The sequence below is a fragment of the Bufo bufo genome, chromosome 4, assembly GCF_905171765.1.
Source record: "Bufo bufo chromosome 4, aBufBuf1.1, whole genome shotgun sequence".
NCBI lineage: Eukaryota > Metazoa > Chordata > Amphibia > Anura > Bufonidae > Bufo > Bufo bufo.
In genome coordinates, this window is record NC_053392.1 from 258410121 (window position 1) to 258430022 (window position 19902).

At 46.0% G+C, this 19902-nt stretch overlaps 1 protein-coding gene across 1 annotated transcript in view; it reads right to left on the minus strand.

The window, feature by feature from the left end:
- Positions 1-19902, minus strand: part of CSMD1 (CUB and Sushi multiple domains 1) — a 2494699-nt gene that overhangs the window by 97613 nt on the left and 2377184 nt on the right. The window contains exons 58-60 of the mRNA XM_040430026.1: positions 19148-19324; positions 17216-17395; positions 8365-8538 (exon numbers count right to left, since the gene is read on the minus strand). Of these exons, the coding sequence (XP_040285960.1) occupies positions 8365-8538; positions 17216-17395; positions 19148-19324 (531 nt within the window). The remainder of the gene's footprint in view (positions 1-8364; positions 8539-17215; positions 17396-19147; positions 19325-19902) is intronic.

Genomic DNA, 19902 nt, shown 5'->3' on the forward strand with positions numbered 1-19902 from the left:
GCAGTCTGAGCCCCAAGTCATGCAGCAGTCTCTTCTGCTTTTTGATGACTCTGTTAGCAGGGTTTCCCAGGGCCATCCACCTACCCCTGCCCCAGAAGTGGAAGAGATTGAGTGCACCGATGCCCAACCACTTATTTTTCAAGATGAGTACATGGGAGGACCATCGCAGCATGTCTCGGATGATGACGAAACACAGGTGCCAACTGCTGAGGCTTTCAAAAGTGTGCAGACCGACAAGGAAGTCAGGGGTGAAGACTGGGTGGAAGATGATGTGGAGGACGATGAGGTCCTCGACCCCACATGGAATCAAGGTCATGCGAGTGACCTATGTAGTTCGGAGGAAGAGGCGGTGGTCGCACAGAGCCACCAGCACAGCAGAAGAGGGAGCAGGGTGCAAAAGCGGAGCGGCCATCCTCTAGACAGTACGCCTCCTACTGCCCACCGCAGCAAGGGACAGAGCACACCAAAGCAAGCTCCAAGGAGTTCCCTGGCGTGGCAGTTCTTCAGACAATGTGCTGATGACAAGACACAAGTGGTTTGCACATTGTGCAATCAGAGCCTGAAGCGAGGCATAAACGTTCTCAACCTGAGCACAACCTGCATGACTAGGCATTTAAGTGCAAAGCACGAGCTGCAGTGGAGTAGACACCTCAAAAACCAAGAAAGGTCTCTGGCTCCTCCTGCTTCCTCTTCTGCTGCAGTTGCGGCCTCTTCATCCACCTCTGGAGTGACAGTGCCACCTGGCACCCCACAAACAGAGGATCTGCCAGCAACACCAACACCTGGGTCACCAAGCATCTCCACAATGTCCCATGGAAGTGTTCAGCTCTCTATATCCCAAACGCTGGAGAGGAAGAGGAAGTACTTCCCTACCCACACACGATCCCTAGCCCTGAATATCAGCATTTGTAAATTACTGGCCTTTGAAATGCTGTCGTTCCGTCTGGTGGAGATAGATAGTTTTAAAGGCCTTATGGCGGTGGCTGTCTCACAGTACGTCGTGCCCAGCCGCCACTACTTTTCAAGGCGAGCCATTTCTTCCCTTCACAACCAAGTAGGGGACAGAATCAGGTGTGCACTGCACAACGCCATCTGTGGCAAGGTGCACCTGACTACGGATACGTGGACCAGTAAGCACAGTCAGGGCTGTTATATCTCCATAACAGCACACTGGGTAAATGCAGTGGCGGCTGGGCCTGAGGCGGATAGCAGTTTGGCACATGTCCTTCCGCCACCGAGGATTGCAGGGCGCTTCAGTTTGCCTCCTGTTTCTTCCTCCTCCTACTCTGCTTCCTCATCCTCTACCAGCTCCTAATCCGGTCAGCGTAACACCTTCACCACCAACTTCAGCACAGCCAGGGGTAAACGACAGCAGGCAGTTTTAAAACTTATCTGTTTGGGGGACAAACCCCACACCGTGCAGGAGCTGTGAACAGGACTTGACAACAGACCGATGAGTGGTTTGTGCCAATCAGCCTCAAGCCCGGCCTGGTGGTGTGCGATAATGGGCGAAATCTCATAGCAGCTCTGGGACTAGCCGGTTTGACGCACATCCCTAGGTATAGCAGGGGTATATCACTGCCAAAAATTTTGAATTTCACCCGAGAATGTAACAGACAAATTATTGAAATGTTTTTATTTGTCTACTAGGTAGAGCAGGGGTATATCACAGCCAAATATTGGTGAATTTCAACTGAAAATATAACAGACACATTAGTGAATTTCTTTTACCTGTCTACTAGGTATAGCAGTGGTATATTACAGCCAAAAATTGTTGAACTTCCCCCGAGAATGTAACAGACAAATTATTGAAATGTTTTTATTTGTCTAGTAGGTAGAGCAGGGGTATATCACACCCAAAAATTGGTGAATTTCACCAAAGAATGTAACAGACAAATTAGTGAAATGACATAAAATAAAATACATACAAATTAAAAATAATAATCTTGATTTATGAGGTGGAGATCCATTTGGAGTAGGAGTTCGAGTAGCCTGTGAACGTAGCAGTGTAGGTGGAAGCGGCGGTGGAGGAGGACGAGGTAGCCAACACTGGTTTTTGGTTTTAATTTTTAAATATCTTTTTTAAATTAGGGTACACTCCAAAAGAGTGTGAAATATCAAAAATATTAGTAGTATAAAAATGGTTGATTAAGGCCGGTATCCATGGGATCCATGCCTGATTTATTTTAATGAACGTGAGCTTGTCCACATTGGCTGTGGACAGGCGGCTGTGCTTGTCTGTAATAACTCCCCCTGCCGTGCTAAACACACGTTCAGACAATACACTGGCTGCAGGGCAGGCCAGCAACTCCAAGGGCAAGCTCAGGCCATGTGCCCAATTTGGAGACCCAGAATTTGAAGGGGCAGACCTGTAATTCAGCACGTGTAGGCGTGTGCACACATACTGATCCACCATGTTACTGAAATGCTGCCTCCTGCTAAGACGTTCCATATCAGCTGGTGGTGCTGGTTGTTGTGGAGTGCTAACAAAGCTTTTTCATATTTTTGCCATGCTAACCCTGCCTTCTTTGGTGCTGGTGGTGCCCAACCTGTGTTGGTGACCTCTTCCGCCTCCTCTGCTTTCGCCTTGTGCTTCCACTGTGCCCCCGGTGTCAGGTGGGAACGCCACCAGCAGTGCATCTACCAGTGTGCGTTTGTACTCGCGCATCTTACGATCACGCTCCAGTGATGGAATTAATGACGGTACATTGTCCTTGTAACGGGGATCCAGCAGCATGGCCACCCAGTAATCAGCACAAGTTAGAATGTGGGCAACTTGGCGGTTTTGCGGAGACACTGCAGCATGTAATCGCTCATGTGTGTCAGGCTGCCCAGAGGCAACGACAAGCTGTCCTCTGTGGGAGATGTATTGTCTGTGTCCTCTGTATCCCCCTAGCCATGCACCAGTGATGGCCATGAGCTGGTTTGGGTGCCACCCTGCTGTGAACACGGTTCCTCCTCCTCCATCTCCTCCTCATCATCCTCATCCTCCACCTCATCATCCTCCAGAACTGTGCCCTGGCTAGACAATAGTGTACCTGGTGTTTGTGGGTGCAGGAACCCACCCTCGGAGCCACTTGTGAATGAATGGCCAGAAACCCTATGAAATGATCCCTCTTCCTCCTCCTCCTCCTGTGCCACATCCTCTTCCATCATCGCCAGCAGCGTTTTTTCAAGGAAGCATAGAAGTGGGATAGTAACGCTGAGAATGGCATTATCGGCACTGGCCATGTTGGTGGAGTACTCTAAACAGCGCGACAAGGAACACAGGTCTCGCATGGAGGCCTAGTCGATGGTGGTGAAGTGGTGCTGTTCCGCAAAGCTACTCACCCGTGCGCGCTGCAGCTGAAACTCCACTATCGCCTGCTGCTGCTCGCACAGTCTGGCCAGCATGTGCAAGGTGGAGTTCCACCTTGTGGGCACGTTGCATATGATGCGGTGAGCGGGAAAGCCGAAGTTACGCTGCAGCGCTGACAGGCGAGCAGCAGCAGGGTGAAAACGTCGAAAGCACGCATAGACGGCCCGCACTTTATGCAGCAGCTCTGACATATCAGGATAATTTTTAAGAAACCTCTGCACCACCAAATTCATCACATGCGCCAGCCAAGGGATGTGCGTCAAACTGGATAGTCCCAGAGCTGCTATGAGATTTCTCCCATTATCGCCCACCAGGCCGGGCTTGAGGCTCACCGGCACCAACCACTCATCGGTCTGTTGTTCAAGGCCCGTCCACAGTTCCTGCGCGGTGTGGGGTTTGTCCTCCAAACAGATACGTTTTAAAACTGCCTGCTGTCGTTTACCCCTGGCTGTGCTGAAGTTGGTGGTGAGGGTGTTACGCTGACTGGATGAGGAGCCGGTAGAGGATGAGGAAGCGGAGTAGGAGGAGGAAGCAACATGAGGCAAACTGAAGCGCCCTGCAATCCTCGGTGGTGGAAGGACATGCGCCAAACTGCTATCCGCCTCAGGCCCAGCTGCCACTGCATTTACCCAGTGTGCTGTTAGGGAGATATACTGTCCCTGACCATGCTTACTCGTTAACGTATCCGTAGTTAGGTGGACCTTGTCACAGATGGCGTTGCGCAGTGCACACCTGATTTTGTCCCCCACTTGGTTGTGCAGGGAAGGGATGGCATGCCTTGAAAAGTAGCGGCCACTGGGCACGACGTACTGTGGGACAGCCACCGCCATAAGACTTTTAAAACTCTCCGTCTCCACCAGTAGGAATAACAGCATTTCAAAGGACAGAAATTTTGAAATGCTGGCATTCAGGGCCAGGGATCGTGGGTGGGTAGGGTGGTACTTCCTCTTCCGCTCCAGTGTTTGGGAGATAGAGAGCTGAACGCTTCCATGGGACATTGTGGAGATGCTTCGTTACCCAGGTGGTGGTGTTGCTGGAATATCCTCTGTGGGGTGGCAGGTGGCACTGTAACTCCAGAGGTGGATGAAGAGGCCAAGACTGCAGCAGAAGAGGAAGCTGGAGGAGCCAGAGACCTTTCTTGGTTTTTGAGGTGTCTACTCCACTGCAGCTTGTGCTTTGCACTTAGATGCCTGGTCATGCAGGTTGTGCTCAGGTTTAGAACGTTTAGGGCCTCACTTCAGGCTCTGATTGCACAGCGTGCAAACCACTCGTGTCTTGTCGTCAGCACATTGTCTGAAGAACTGCCATGCCAGGGAACTCCTTGGAGCTGACTTTGGTGTGCTTGGTCCCTTACTGCGGTGTGCAGTAGCAGGCGTTCTGTCTAGGGGACAGCCGCTCCGCTTTTGCACCCCTGCTCCCTCTTCTGCTGTGCTGGTGGCTCTGTGCGACCACCGCCTCTTCCTCTGAACTACACAGGTCACTCGCATGACCTTGATTCCATGTGGGGTCGAGGACTTCATCGTCCTCCATATCATCTTCCACCCAGTCTTCACCCCTGACTTCCTTGTCGGTCTGCACACTTTCGAAAGCCACAGCAGTTGGCACCTGTGTTTTGTCATCATCATCTGAGACGTGCTGCGGTGGTCCTCCCATATACTCATCTTGAAACATAAGTGGTTGGGCATCGGTGCACTCAATCTCTTCCACTTCTGATGCAGAGCTATGTGGATGGCCCTGGGAAACCCTTCTAGCAGAGTCATCAAAAAGCAGAAGAGACTGCTGCATGACTTGGGGCTCAGACTGCTTGGCTAATTTGGAAGGGGGTGAGGTGAAAGACTGATGGACATCGGCTGCTGGTGCCAACTCTGATCTTTCAGCCGGAGACTGGGTGGGAGACAATGTAAAGGAATTGGAGGCACTGTCAGCAACCCAATCTACTAGCGCCTGTACTTGTTCTGGCCTCACCATTCGTAGAGCCGCATTAGGCCCGACCAAATACCGCTGAAGGTTCTGTCGCCTACTCTCACCTGAAGAAGGTGTTTTACTTGTGCGTGTAGCTGGCACAGATCAACCACGTCCTCTTCCTGCAACAGCAGGTCCACCAGCAGCACCACGACCGGGGCCACGTCCCTTATTTGACACTCTCCTCATATTTCGCAAATTTAGGATCTTGCCTAAAATGGGTGTTTTTTAAATAACAGAATATAACAGCAGTATCTAACACGTGTATCTCACACTGACAGATGCAGCAAAGGCTGCAAATTTAGTTTTTTGCCCAAAATGGGTGTTTTTTTAATAACAGAACAGTACACCAGTATCTATCACATGTATCTCACACTGACAGATGCAGCAAAGTCTGCAAATTTAGTTTTTTTCCCAAAATGAGTGTTTTTTTAAACCTAGAATATTATTGCAGTATTTCTAGCTTGTCTGTCGCAATAACAAATGCAGCATAGGCCCCAGATGGAGGGTATTGCCAAAAATGGGTGTTTTTTTAATAACAGAATAGAACACCAGTATCTAACACATGTATCTCACACTGACAGATGCTGCAATGGCACCAGATGTAGGATATTGCCAAAAATTTGTGTTTTTTGAAACCCAGAATATTATTGCAGTATTTCAAGATTAAATCTCACACTGACAGATGTAGCAAAAGCTGCAAATTAAATATTTTGCCAAAATGGGTGTTTTTTTAAAATAACGGAATAGAACAGCAGTATCTAACGCGTGTATCTCACACTGACAGATGTAGCAAAGGATGCAAATTTTGTTTTTTGCCCAAAATGGGTGTTTTTTCAAACCCAGAATATTATTGCAGTAATTCTAGCTTGTATGTCACACTAGCAAATGCAGCATAGGCCCCAGATATAAGCTATTGCCAAAAATCTGTGTTTTTTTTAAACCCAGATTATTATTGCAGTATTTCAAGCTTGGATTTGAATGTCACAAATGCACATATTCTGTGCTGGTGCACTGAGCTTGCATAAAATGGCCGCCGCCACCCACCTAACTGACGGATAAAAGTTTTTTTTCTGTATCACTGGGCTCAGGGCAGGGTAAAAAGATTGTGCACTGCACCCACAAAACTAAATCTATGTAGATCGCTGAGTTAACAAGCACTTCAGATTAAAGATTCTTTTCTATTCTCTCCCTCACAACAGCAGCATCCTATCCCTACACTGATCAGAGCAGAGTGACATGCAGCGCTACGTGACTCCAGCTTTATAGAGGCTGGGTCACATGCTGAACTGGCCAATCACAGCCATGCCATTAGTAGGCATGGCTGTGATGGCTTCTAAGGGCACAAGAGTAAAACGCCTGTTGATTGGCTGCCCTGCAGCCTTTCAAAAAGCGCCAATAAATCGCCTAACACCGAACTCGAACCCAAACTTTTACTGAAAAGTTCAGGTACGGGTCCGGGGTCAAAAAATCCTAAAGTTTGGTACGAGGCCGAACTTTACAGTTTGGGTTCGCTCAACCCTACTGCTGACACCTGGTTGCAATGACAGGGATTGGAGATAGCTCCAATCGTGATCATTTAATCCCATATGCAGAAATAAATAGTGACTAAAGCATCTTGGTGATTAAATGGAGGGATGAGGCTTTGATCAGGTTCCGGTCAGTTGCTATGGCAGCCTAGGGCCTTCTGAAGGATTCCAGTTCTGGCATAATAATATGTCTGCAGCAGGGCTTGATATGAGGCTTGTCAAAATCCTATAGCCTGCAATACTGTTCTTTTGCATTCTATGGTACAAGCGATCAGAAGGTCAAATATTCAACTAAAGGAACAAAAAATTACAGTAAAAAAAAGTAATGCATTTTCAAATTGGAAATTTATAAATGCACTGCCTTGCATATCTGTTAACTAAAGTTAAACATTAGCACAGTAAAACTACAATAAAAGACCAGCAAATAGTAAATCTGGTCACCATGTATCAGATAAATCAAAAATGTTTTCCTGCAGTGAAGACAAAATGCTTTTTAGATAGTTCATGTTTAAAGGGCTTGTCAGAAAGTATTTTTAAATACACTATTACTGAATTCTGAGTTAGTACCCAGCAATCCAGTGTATTGCATGGACGACCACTGATGTCAATGGGCAACATGTAATGGTTTATTTCCTCTTGAGTTGGTACTACAGGGGAATTAATTGGGTTTTCCTGGACTTAAATATGGATGATCTACACCTTGGATAGATCATTAATATCAGATCAGCAAGAGTTGAGCGCCCAGCACCCTCAGTGATCAAATGTTTGAAGGGGCCTCAGTGCTTGGATAAACGCTACAGCCTCTTGTTTAGTATGTCATGCAAAGTGCTATATGTTGTATACTGTCTGTAGTTGGTATTATAGCTCAATTATATTCACGTAAATAGGGCTGAGCTGCATAAAGGCCATGTAAACAATGGACATAACATCATAGAACGTGAATAAAGCTGTAGTGTTCACCAGAGTGCATTAGCCCCTTCGGAAAGCTCATCCCCCTTAAAAGGAACCTGTCACCTCAAAAACGCATATAAAACCGCCAGCAATACCTTATAGTAGCCTCCAGTCTTTTCATAATCATATGTTTAATCTGGTATTCTGATGCTCATTTGCTTAAAAAAAAATATATATTTTAAGCGCCATCAGCGCTATTTTACCGGTCAGCTTCAAATCAAGGCGGCAGGGGCTTCCTTGCTTCAAGTCAAGGTAAGCACGCTCCCTAACCGTCTACTCTCTTTTTCGATTGACTGCCTGAAGAGCGGCCAGCATCGCAGAAGTCTCACGCATGCGCAGTGCGCAGCTGAAAGCCGGATAATAGCGGCTGCTGGGGACAGGATCGCACCTTACAAAGGAGCGCACCGTGCACCAATCTGTTTGCATGGCTTCAATATTCTGGCTGTATAATGAAATGTTGAGTGATTACTCTAAGTCATGCTTCTTATTGAGCCAGAAATTGAACTGAAAGAGTATAAAAGATGTTTTTAAAAAAAAAATTATTAGAAAAAGTTCTCAACTTACGCAAACACTGAGGGATTTCTCCTCTCCAGCTTCCCCTCCCTTCACATGAAAGTACTGTAGGGCTAGACAGTTGGTAACCCTCCACACATGTGTAACTGACACTGGAGCCCCAGCTGTAGTCAGATCCTTCCAGCTTCCCGTACGGTACATGTGGTGGCTGTCCACAATGTATTGCTGGTTTATGGAGATAAAAAATAGTTTTAAGATTCATTCAGATATTGACAATCATTTTTCCATTGCCATATAACCAGTATTACTATACTGCATGTCCATGGAACACCGTATTCAGTTTTTCACACATGCTAACATAATTAATATTGAGATATTTCTGTAACATATTTAATAAGTACCAGAACATAGCAAACCATAACATTGACCTATAAGATTTATTGCAGACTAGATGGGCCAAATGGTTCTTATCTGCCGACACATTCTATGTTTCTATGTTTCTATTGCAGCAGATTACTGAAGTTTTCATTCTGTTTTACAACATACTTCACCAATCAAATTTAGAGATTTACAATATGTTTTAATTTAATAAACATGATATTCTTTATTTAATCATCATAATAAAAACATAGAAAAGAGTCCTCACAACATTGGTGAAACAAATAAGTGAGAGACCACTGGAAAAAGGCTAGCAACAGTTATATCCACATTAGAGAAATCGTATTATAAAAAGATATGCCTACTACCGCAGGGATAGGCCCAACTACATATAAATCCTAACTGTTGTCCAACCCTTAGACTAAAAATAAGGACAGTGTGTAAGCCAATAAGTATATCTACCATGCTAGTGTCCCAAACTCACCATACACGTTTTTCAAACAGGCTTTATCAGGGAATTCATTATGAAAGACTTTTGGGTATTCACAATTTTGTTAAAGGAGTTGTGTTTAATGCGTATGGCCCTTACAGGTCGGTTAAGATAGGTGTTTTAATATGATGTAATTGTGCTCTTTGATATATCCCACTATATGTCTATATATCAGCCTAGTTGTATTATGTAGAAAAAGTGGGATGTCTATGGGCAGCTTAAATGGTCATTATCATTTCAACAGGCTTTGCATAAATCAATAGTGCAGGTGAATATACAAAGCTATGTAATTTATCTTATCAGAGAGAATGCATTTTTCTCCCTATAACAGCTAATTCTTCCTCCCCTCTCCATATACTCTCATTGGCAGTATGTTTGCCTCTCTCTTCAAATAAGCTCCCTTTGCCTCTTTTCTCTCACTGTAGCTCACACCTCTTCACCCCACCCCTTTCCATCTTCCATGGGAAGCAAGTAATCTGCTCCTTCACTGAGCTAACAGTCATCTTGTCTCTCAAGTTGGATTTTGCACAGAATATTAGTTTAGGAGGGGGTGTAGGGAATTAAAAGCATTTTTCTCTGATAAGATATATTACAAAGTTTCTTATATTCATCTATACTAATAATTTATGCAACGTTTTCTGAAACAACCGTGGATAATATCTAAAGGGCCATTAACATGATAACAGTAGCAATTATAGATAAGTATTTATGCATATTTCTGTCTCAATAATTGCTAAAAATCAACTGTTTGGTCAACATTTAAAGAAATTTGATATTGATTGCCTATCCTCAGGACAGGTCATTAATATAAGATTGGCAGAGGTCCAACTACTGGGAGTTGCTGTTTGAAAAGGCCACTGCAATCACTGGAGATCTGGTGACCAATATGGTCTTTTCACAGCTCAAGGCCTCATGCACATGACCGTAGTTGTGGTCCGCATTCGAGCCGCAGTTTCTGCGGCTCGGGTGTGGACCCATTCACTTCAATGGGGCCGCAAAGGATGTGGACAGCACTCTGTGTGCTGTCCGCATCCTTTGCTCCGTTCCGTGGCCCTGAAAATTTTTTTTAGCATGTCCTATTCTTGTCCGTGATGCGGACAAGAATAGGCATGTCTACAATGGGCCGCCCGTTCCATTCCGAAAATTGCGGAAGGCACACGGGCGGCTTCTGTTTTTTGCGGATCCGCGGTTTGCGGACCACAAAAAACGGCACGGTCATGTGCATGAGGCCTAACAAGCACAGCGCCATACATTGTATAGAGGATGTGCTTGGGCTTGGCACTGCAGCTCAGCCCCATTCACTTGAATGAGACTGAGTTACGCCTAGGCCACTTGACCAATGTTCAGTGACATCACTAGCCTAGAAAGAGGCCTGAGCACTCATGGAGTTTTGTGACCTCTTTGAAGAGCTGCCCAACAGGGTGCCTGGGAGTCAGACCCCCGCCGATATGATTTTGATGTGCTATCCTGAGGATAGGTCATCAATATCAAATTCATATAATTTTTACTCCTAATTATCATTTACACTCGCTGGTGAGCATTCAATTTGTTCCACTTAATGTTGCTGCCACAAGCCATAATACAGCCGCATCCGTGTGGACCAATACATGGGGGCAAATATAAGTACTGAGACTTATGTAATTGAATGCATCATTCTACTGGGGTTCATTTTCCCCATTGCATCTGATTATTGTATTGTAACCCAGCGGGAAGAGGTGGTTTTGAGTTTGGGTGTGCGGTCACAAGCACAGCCCAACAAAGAGACCACCACCTCAGAAACTGTGATTATTACCAACAGGTCCCCTGATGAGTTGGACTAATGTCCAACAAAACGCATTGGGACGTTTATTAAGATCAAAAGAATGAGATTTTTATTAAGACCAAACGAATGACAAATTGATAACAGGGCCCTCCACCACAGAGTGACGAAGCTGGGCAGTCTCCATTGCTGCGCAGGGACAGGGAGGGCTTAATAGGTGTCCACGGGCAACTGTGGGATTTTTCTGTGGATAGTGCAGCTGTCACTCCAAGGTACATCCATTGTAGGGATAGACTAGTTGTCAGAGACCCAGTACTAGACTCCCCATATCCCTAGCTCCTGGTTACCGTTGGCGCAGTGAATGGTGTTTATTATATATACTTAGGGATTTAACTATTCACTATTAAAAGTTACGTTTTAAAGGTATCTATTTAGTATTGTATATTTTGTGGAACTTTACGGTAGCGTTTTCCTTTAGGCTGTGACCAATGCGCAATTTGATTGTGCTACAAGCCAATTATCTGCTTGTGCAAATGGACATTTTCATCTGCTAGAAAAAATCTCAGGCTATACGGCTTCTCTCAGGCTATAATGTAAACACGATAATGTAAGAATATTAAAACATTATGTTACTTACTGTAATTGCTAGGCATATTCTTTTTTATAGTCTATTTTTTTAATTGGAAATCATGAATTTTATGGCAGACACGGAGGCTTCGTATTGCATTCTCTTTCTTTACTGAAAACTATAGCAGCAAAACAGGACAGGAAGAGAAAACTAGGGACCTAGGCAACAGGCCACTCCCCCTGTTACAGCCGGTATAATAACCAGCCACTCCTCACAATTCTCCTCTTTCTTTGCTGCTCACAGGAGGAGATAAGTATATGTTTTGCTCTTGGACTGAAATATATTGTCAATAGTTTTTTCATGTTGTTACCCCTAGTTATTTTTCTCTACCCATCTGACCTTTTTCCGGCTCCCTGCCTCGCCCAGTCTCCTCTTAGAGTGATTCGCTCTGCTCCTCTTACCCCCGCCTTTATTGCGCTTCCCGCTGGCTTCTCTCTCCCTCTCCGGCCATGACGCCGGAAATCTGGCGAGATCTCAGAGGCGAGCACGTCCCGCCTTGTCCTCCAGGTGCCGGGAATCTCGCGTGACTTCGGCTGCCATCTTGCGATTACCGTGCACTGCTCCCCATCTGCCGAGCTCTGGAGATTCCGGTCCCTGCAGCGCACCTTCTTTGCCCTGTTTTTTTTTTTTCTTCCCCCCTTCAGTGCAGCAGTCCCCAGTACCAACTGGCCAGGTCAGGTCGCATTTTTGTTTGTTGATCGTGGCTGTGGCCTGCCCCACCATGCCTAACCCAGCCACCCCATCTCACCCCTCGGGGGAAACCGACTCCCCTCAGGCACAGACCAATTCACAGGCACTGCCGCGCCAATTATCCCCCATTCCCACCTTAGGCACCATACCAGAGGACCCTTTGGCCTTTCAAAAGTCAGTGGCAGATGCCATTGCCACGGCCATGGGATGCGTTTCTGCTACCATCTCATACACTCTCTCACAAACTCTCCTGGAGTGCCACTCTGGCGCCCAGGGCGCGGGGCATAGTGCACGCTCGGCGCGTTCTGAGCTCCCCTCAGTTGATTATCCCCATCATGACGCTCAGGCCTCCAGAATCCATGTGACTGGTGAAGTATCTCACCCCCAAGGAAAGCATGTTTCAATCACGCAAAAGAGCCTTTCCACGCCAGGCAGAACGGGCGTGGCAATGGAAATGTGCTAGAGCACAACCCGAAAGCGACTCCGATTCAGAAATCGGGTCAAGTGAGGAGGCTGAGGATGATTCAGATGACGGTATGGAGATGCAGGACCTGGTCCTTCTACTTCGCACCACCTAAGGTCCTCCCTTCGGGCGCCCCCAACGATCCCCCCGCTAACGCAGACGGCGCGATCACGGATCCCTTTGGGGAACCTTTATTTGACTCGGATGCCTTACACCATCCGAGGTCCGCTAAATGGCTCCCAGCGGACCACGTATCCAAATACCTGGAGACCTGGGTCCACTGCCCGCTTAGCAAAGCGGCCCGTAACAAGCTCAAAGCGGAATGTCCTAGGCCCTTAGTCCCTAATAAAGTATGTGAGACCCCTACAGTGGATCCAAAAATGACCCAATTCCTAGCTAAACTAGGATGGAATCCCCGTAAGGGATTGGATTCCACTTTGAAGGCATGCCAAGATAAGTTATTGGATATCTTTGGCCCACTAGCAAAATTGTTTGATCTGGCGGAATCCACAAGGGCCTCCTGTTTGGGGACTCTTTTATCAAAGAGTTAGGGCGCTTTGTGGTGGCCTTAACGGCCCTAGACAAGGCGCAGTCCTCCATGAGGAGAGTTTTTCAGGGCCGGGTCTCTACCAGGGCCGGCAGTGTCAGGGGCCGTCTGTCCGTCCTGTCCACCAACCAAGCCCGTAACATGGGCCGAGGCTCCTTTACCCAATCGACTGGTTTCCAGGGGTCGCCCTTCCAGGAGGCGCGCCATCAATCCCCGTTCTTCCCTGCCCGTGGAAGACCCTGGCGTTCCCGAGGTTTCCGAGGAACTCCCGACTCAAGACCTCCATATGGTAATCCAACGATTTCCTCATGTTTCTTCCAATACATCTGTAGGGGGCAGACTCTGTCATTTTTTCCCTGCCTGGCAAGCCATCACCTCGGACAGTTGGGTCCTCTCCACTATCAGAGGCTTCCAAATTGAGCTTGTAGACACCCCAGACCGTATACCCACCCCCCACCCAATGATATTATCATCGTCCGACCGCGCCTTGGTCGAAGAGGAACTCTCTGCTCTGTTTCCTTAAAGGGGCCATAGAACGAGCCCCCACCCCTTCACCGGGGGTCTTGAGCAACATTTTCCTAGTAGAGAAAAAGGGTGGTCAGATGCGACCGGTGATCAACCGCCGAGCTTTTAATGCCTTCGGCATTTCAAAATAGAGGGCATTCACCTCCTGCGAGATCTGCTCCTTCCTGGGGATTGGATGGCGAAATTGGATCTCCAGGACGCATATTTAATGGTCCAGGTTGTGGAACGTTCCAGGGACCTTCTCAGGTTTCTCTGGAACAACGAAGTCTGGCGCTTCACCTGCCTTCCCTTTGGCCTCTCCTCGACTCCTTGGTGCTTCACCAAGTTGATGCGCCCAGTGGTGTCCTGGCTGCAGGGCCGGGGTGTCCATCTGATTATTTATCTGGACGACATCCTCCTCATGGCCCAGAGTCGGGAGACGCTGCTGTTTCATCTTCAATGGACAATAGACCTCCTTTCGCGAATAGGTTTCCTCCTCAACCTGGAGAAATTCCGTCTGTCCCTGGCCAGGCGCATGGAGATCCTCGGTTTTCTAGTGGATTCGGAAGCGGAATACCTCAGTCTCCCCTTGGCAAATGTGTTCTCGATTCGCAAGGAGTTACGGCGTGTGTTGACACGCCGTCAGCTGTCATTGCGCCACCTGGCCCGCATTATCGGCCTCCTTTCGTCCTCCATTCAGGCGGTCTTCCCAGCCCCTCTTCATTATCGGGCTCTCCAGCGCCTGAAGTTAGCCCATCTTCGCAGGGGGGCCTCGTATTCAGATGTGGTGTCACTGGATGTGGAGACACGGGACGAATTGACTTGGTGGATCCACAATCTGTCGGCTTGGAACGGCAGAGCCATCTTCGGGTCCTAACCGGATCTCACTGTGGACTCCGATGCCAGCCTCCTCAGCTGGGGAGTCCACTGCAACGGGGTATCCACAGGAGGCCTGTGGTTGTTGGAGGAGTCAGGCCTCCATATCAATGCCCTCGAACTGCTGGCCGGCTCCTTTGCAGTCCGGAGTTTCACGAACGACACCGTGGATGCTTGCATACGACTTCTTATGGACAACGTGTCTGCTGTACACTATGTCACGCTATGTCAACCACATGGGCGGCACTCGTTCAGCGTTGCTGGCTTGTTTGGCGAAGGATTTTTGGAATCACTGTTTTTCCAGGAATCTGCTCGTCCAGGCAGACTATCTCCCCGGTCTCTACAATACCCAGGCGGACTGAAGTTCTCGCCACTGGTTGGACAGCAGCAACTGGAAGTTGAAGGTGGAGGTATTCTCCACTATTTCTTCTCTTTGGGGTCCCTTTGCCATCGACCTCTTTGCATCCCCTGCTCAACGCCCAACTCCTGCGCTTTTACAGCTGGCACCCAGATCCCGCGGCAGAGGCTGTGGATGCGTTTCTCCAGGACTGGTCCAACTCGCTGCTTTATGTGTTCCCTCCGTTTGCCCTCATTCCCAGAGTCCTTCTTCAAGTCAGACGCCAGGGCGCTGAACTGGTTCTGCTGACCCCGTTTTGGAGGTCTCAGGTATGGTTTCCCCAGCTTCTGGAGTTGACAGTGGATATCCCCAGGCTGTTGCAGGCTCTTGCGGATCTCTTGTCGGGACCCCTCAATCAGTGTCACCCCCTTCTACTGAAGGGCTCATTACCCCTGTTAGCTTGGAAGGGACCCCTGGGATTTCCAGGGACATCCGATCTCGACTTGACGCTTATTGGTTAACGCTTGGGCACTAGATGCTCATATCGGTCCGCATGGAAGGCTTGGGCTAGTTGGTGCGTGGGAAGGGACTTGGATCCCGTTTCAGCCCCTGTGATGGCCATTCTTCAGTTCTTGACGTCCTTATTTAAGGCTGGTCGAGCTTATCGCACCATCAATGTTTACAGATCAGCCATATCCTCGGCTCACCAAGGTTTCAACGGCTGCCCTGCAGGGCAACACCCTTTGGTGTGCCGTCTGCTTAAGGGTTCTCGCCTTGCGTGCCCTCCTAGGCCTAGGTATGCGGCTACCTGGGATGTCTCCTGCATTCTGTCTCTTTTTTTCTCCTGGCCCTCTAACGCGGCCAAGTTGGTTTCCCTTTTGTCTCTGGTGTCCTGCAAATGGGTCTCCGACGTGCAGGCCTTGGATTTTTCCGCCAGGTCTTTAACTCCGGAAGGGGTGACCTTTGAGATCTCTAGGCGCGCCAAGACTGTGTCTCGTTTGGTCTCTTACCCGAGTTTCCCGGCTAGGCCAGCCTTGTGTCCGGTTTCCTGCCTACGCGAATATGAGTCAAGGACGGCGGTCTACCGATCTTCTGCCTCTCCCAATCTTTTCCTCTCGTATCGCCCTCCTTTTGCTCCGGTGTCTAGCGCCACCTTGGCACGTTGGGTCAAATGGGTACTGTCGCTTGCTGGGGTGGACACTTCCGTCTTTACCGTGCATTCCACCCGTAGTGTGTCGGCCACTTCTATGATGGTTTCGGGGGCACGATTGAAAGACATCTTGAAGGCGACTGACTGGTCGCACGAATTCACCTTTCGGGATTTCTACTTTCGCCCGTCACCTCGTGTTTTCTCCACTGTGGTCATGCAGTTTTGAACTTGCAATACAAAGCCTCCATGTCTGCCATAAAATTTTAGGATTTTACTAGTTTCACGACGTAAAGTCATGATTTTATTAAAGACATGGAGGAGAGTATTGACCCACCCGGTTTGCAACTCCCACCCATGCTTCCTCCTGGGGTATGGTAAATATGGGATCTCAGGGGAAATGGTTGATTGTATCTTCCTTTGTATTTGCATATGTTTTTTTCAGCTATGCAGGATATTCTCTCCCATGTTTAGTAGGGCGGCATTGATTTAGCATATTTTCTTCTCCTTCCCTTTTAGGTATATTCTTCAATGATCCGACTGTCCGTATTCTCGTTCGTTGTATCCGTGCTCTGATGGGCGTGCAGTTCTGAAGTTGCACCAGTGTGCTTCAAGTTCCAGTTCATTTGGTTTGAGTTCCTGTGGGGTGTTCGTTTCGGAGTCCTGCGGTTCCAGTTCATTGTTGGCCTGTTCGCATGGCATGATTACAAAGAAAGAGGAGGATTGTGAGGAATGGCTGGTTATTATACCGGCTGTAACAGGGGGAGTGGCCTGTTGCCTAGGTCAATAGTTTTCTCTTCCTGTCCTGTTTTGCTGCTATAGTTTTCAGTAAAGAAAGAGAATGCAATATTCGCCTCCGTGTCTTACGTCGTGAAACTAGTAAAATCCTACAATTAGCTATTAACCTTTTAGAAAACAATGATCATGGATTTCCCATGTGATAACACAAATTATCAATAACACTAAATTTATTATAGAGACATCTGACATATTATTACTATATATAAATTACTGGCCTGTATGAAAACAATATAAAATTAAATAATCTATGTACTTATTATAAAGAGAACTACTCATAGAGACCTTTGCAGGTTGGTTTTGTCTGGTTCCAGGTACCATCTTTTCCACACATCATTGGACCTGCAGAGGGTGGATCTTTCAGAAAACCAGGATTGCAGTGGTAGGTGACTGTTTTGTTAAATGTAAAATCCTTTCCTAGTTGAATACCATTAGCGATCGGTCCCGGATCTTCACATGTAATCACTATCAAGAAACAGAAAATTCTGACTTTATTACATGTTATACTTCCCTGTTGTGTTTAGATTATAAACTAATTATCTCTTGATTGTTTCAGCTATAGTGTGTGCTGAATAGTTTAGTGAAATTGCCATAGATTTACAGGAAGTGAGGATTCTACACCAGAAATCTACAGCAGGTTACAGTCCAATTTACACTATGTAGAAGGACTTTCAAAACCCCATCCATTTTCAGCAAGGGCAGATAAGGGATGCTGCATGAGGGCTTACTTAGTCTTTTGTTCTTAGTTATTAGAACATGATGTCTCTTTATAAAAGAAGTAAACTATTTGACCCTATAAATTTGACTGCAGATAAACTGATTGTTTATTGCTAATATAATTATTAAATTACATGTTGTAGATAGAAATTCCAATGTTCAAGCAGCACAATGTACAGTATGTTCAGCAACTATGACTCAAAGTTTTGCAATATATACTTGACAAATTCCATAGCACTTCCAAAATTATTGTCAAATAGAGTGTTCTTTATTGACCAGTTTGCAATGTTTCAGTCCTCTCACCTGGGCTTGAGAAAAGTGTCAGTTAGAGAACTGAAATGTCACAAAGATAGATACCAAGTGAAAGTTTTCCCAGATGCTGAATATATATATATATATATATATATATACACAGTACAGACCAAAAGTTTGGACACACCTTCTCATTCAAAGAGTTTTCTTTATTTTCATGACTATGAAAATTGTAGATTCACACTGAAGGCATCAAAACTATGAATTAACACATGTGGAATTATATACATAACAAACAAGTGTGAAACAACTGAAAATATGTCATATTCTAGGTTCTTCAAAGTAGCCACCTTTTGCTTCGATTACTGCTTTGCACACTCTTGGCATTCTCTTGATGAGCTTCAAGAGGTAGTCCCCAGAAATGGTTTTCACTTCACAAGTGTGCCCTGTCAGGTTTAATAAGTGGGATTTCTTGCCTTATAAATGGGGTTGGGACCATCAGTTGCGTTGAGGAGAAGTCAGGTGGATACACAGCTGATAGTCCTACTAAATACACTGTTAGAATTTGTATTATGGCAAGAAAAAAGCAGCTAAGTAAAGAAAAACGAGTGGCCATCATTACTTTAAGAAATGAAGGTCAGTCAGTCAGCCGAAAAATTGGGAAAACTTTGAAAGTAAGGGCTATTTGACCATGAAGGAGAGTGATGGGGTGCTGCGCCAGATGACCTGGCCTCCACAGTCACCGGACCTGAACCCAATCAAGATGGTTTGGGGTGAGCTGGACTGCAGAGTGAAGGCAAAAGGGTCAACAAGTGCTAACCATCTCTGGGAACTCCTTCAAGGCTGTTGGAAGACCGTTTCAAGGGACTACCTCTTGAAGCTCGCCAAGAGTGTGCAAAGCAGTAATCAAAGCAAAAGGTGGCTACTTTGAAGAACCTAGAATATGACATATTTTCAGTTGTTTCACACTTGTTTGTTATGTATATAATTCCACATGGGTTAATTCATAGTTTTGATGCCTTCATAGTCATAGAAATAAAGAAAACTCTTTGAATGAGAAGGTGTGTCCAAACTTTTGGTCTGTACTGTATATATATATATATATATATATATATATATATTATACATAATGAGTAGAGGAAGAGTAAGTCAAATCAATTGTGATTTTGTGCATACATTTTTGTGAGAAAAAAAACTAAAACATCTGACCATCTTCTAATCTGTTGTGACAGTCGTTTGGTTATTGACCTGAGCAATCTGGAGCACTTCCAGTCCAAGTTCCATTGGCAGTACAATGCCGAGTAGTTAACCCTGATGTTTTGTAACCTTCCCAGCAGGCATAGATGACAGAACTGGAGAAAAGTATCCCATCACTAAAAATTATCATGCCATTGGCTGGAGTTCCAGGATTTCCACAGGATACCGCTGTCAAAAAGATGGAGCTAAAATCAACATAGTTTCTCAAAAGTGACAAGTGGGATGAAAGCAAGTACATTGATTTTAAATAGAAGAGATAGATTTGAAGACATATGTTTATCATACCAGTCACTGCGATAGGGCGCATGGATTAATGGAATTTGATATTGATTAGAAGTATGGCAATATATGTAGCATTACAGATGTCCTTGTTAGCCAAAAGTTTACTGTCTGAACAAAACACATTCATTAGTATTGAGATGGTATTATTTTTAGTAGATGGATATAGTAATACAATAGTCCAGAATTTTCTTAACAATGTCACATTCAATGAGCAAAAAAGCAACAAAGTAATAATGAAAAGGCAATTCATTTGTTTTGTTAACCCATTTGATGCTAGTATATTTAAGTCAATTAATAAATCAGTGTTTCATATTATTTTTGGATCCTAAATACATTATTCTAGACCAGTGCTTAGAAGACTTGTAAGACAGGCCTCATCAGTCGTTGGTGAGGTGCAGAGAGAGAGACAATTTTGACCAAAGTGATAATAAAACTGACAAAATTTTCAGTTTAGCAATATAAAT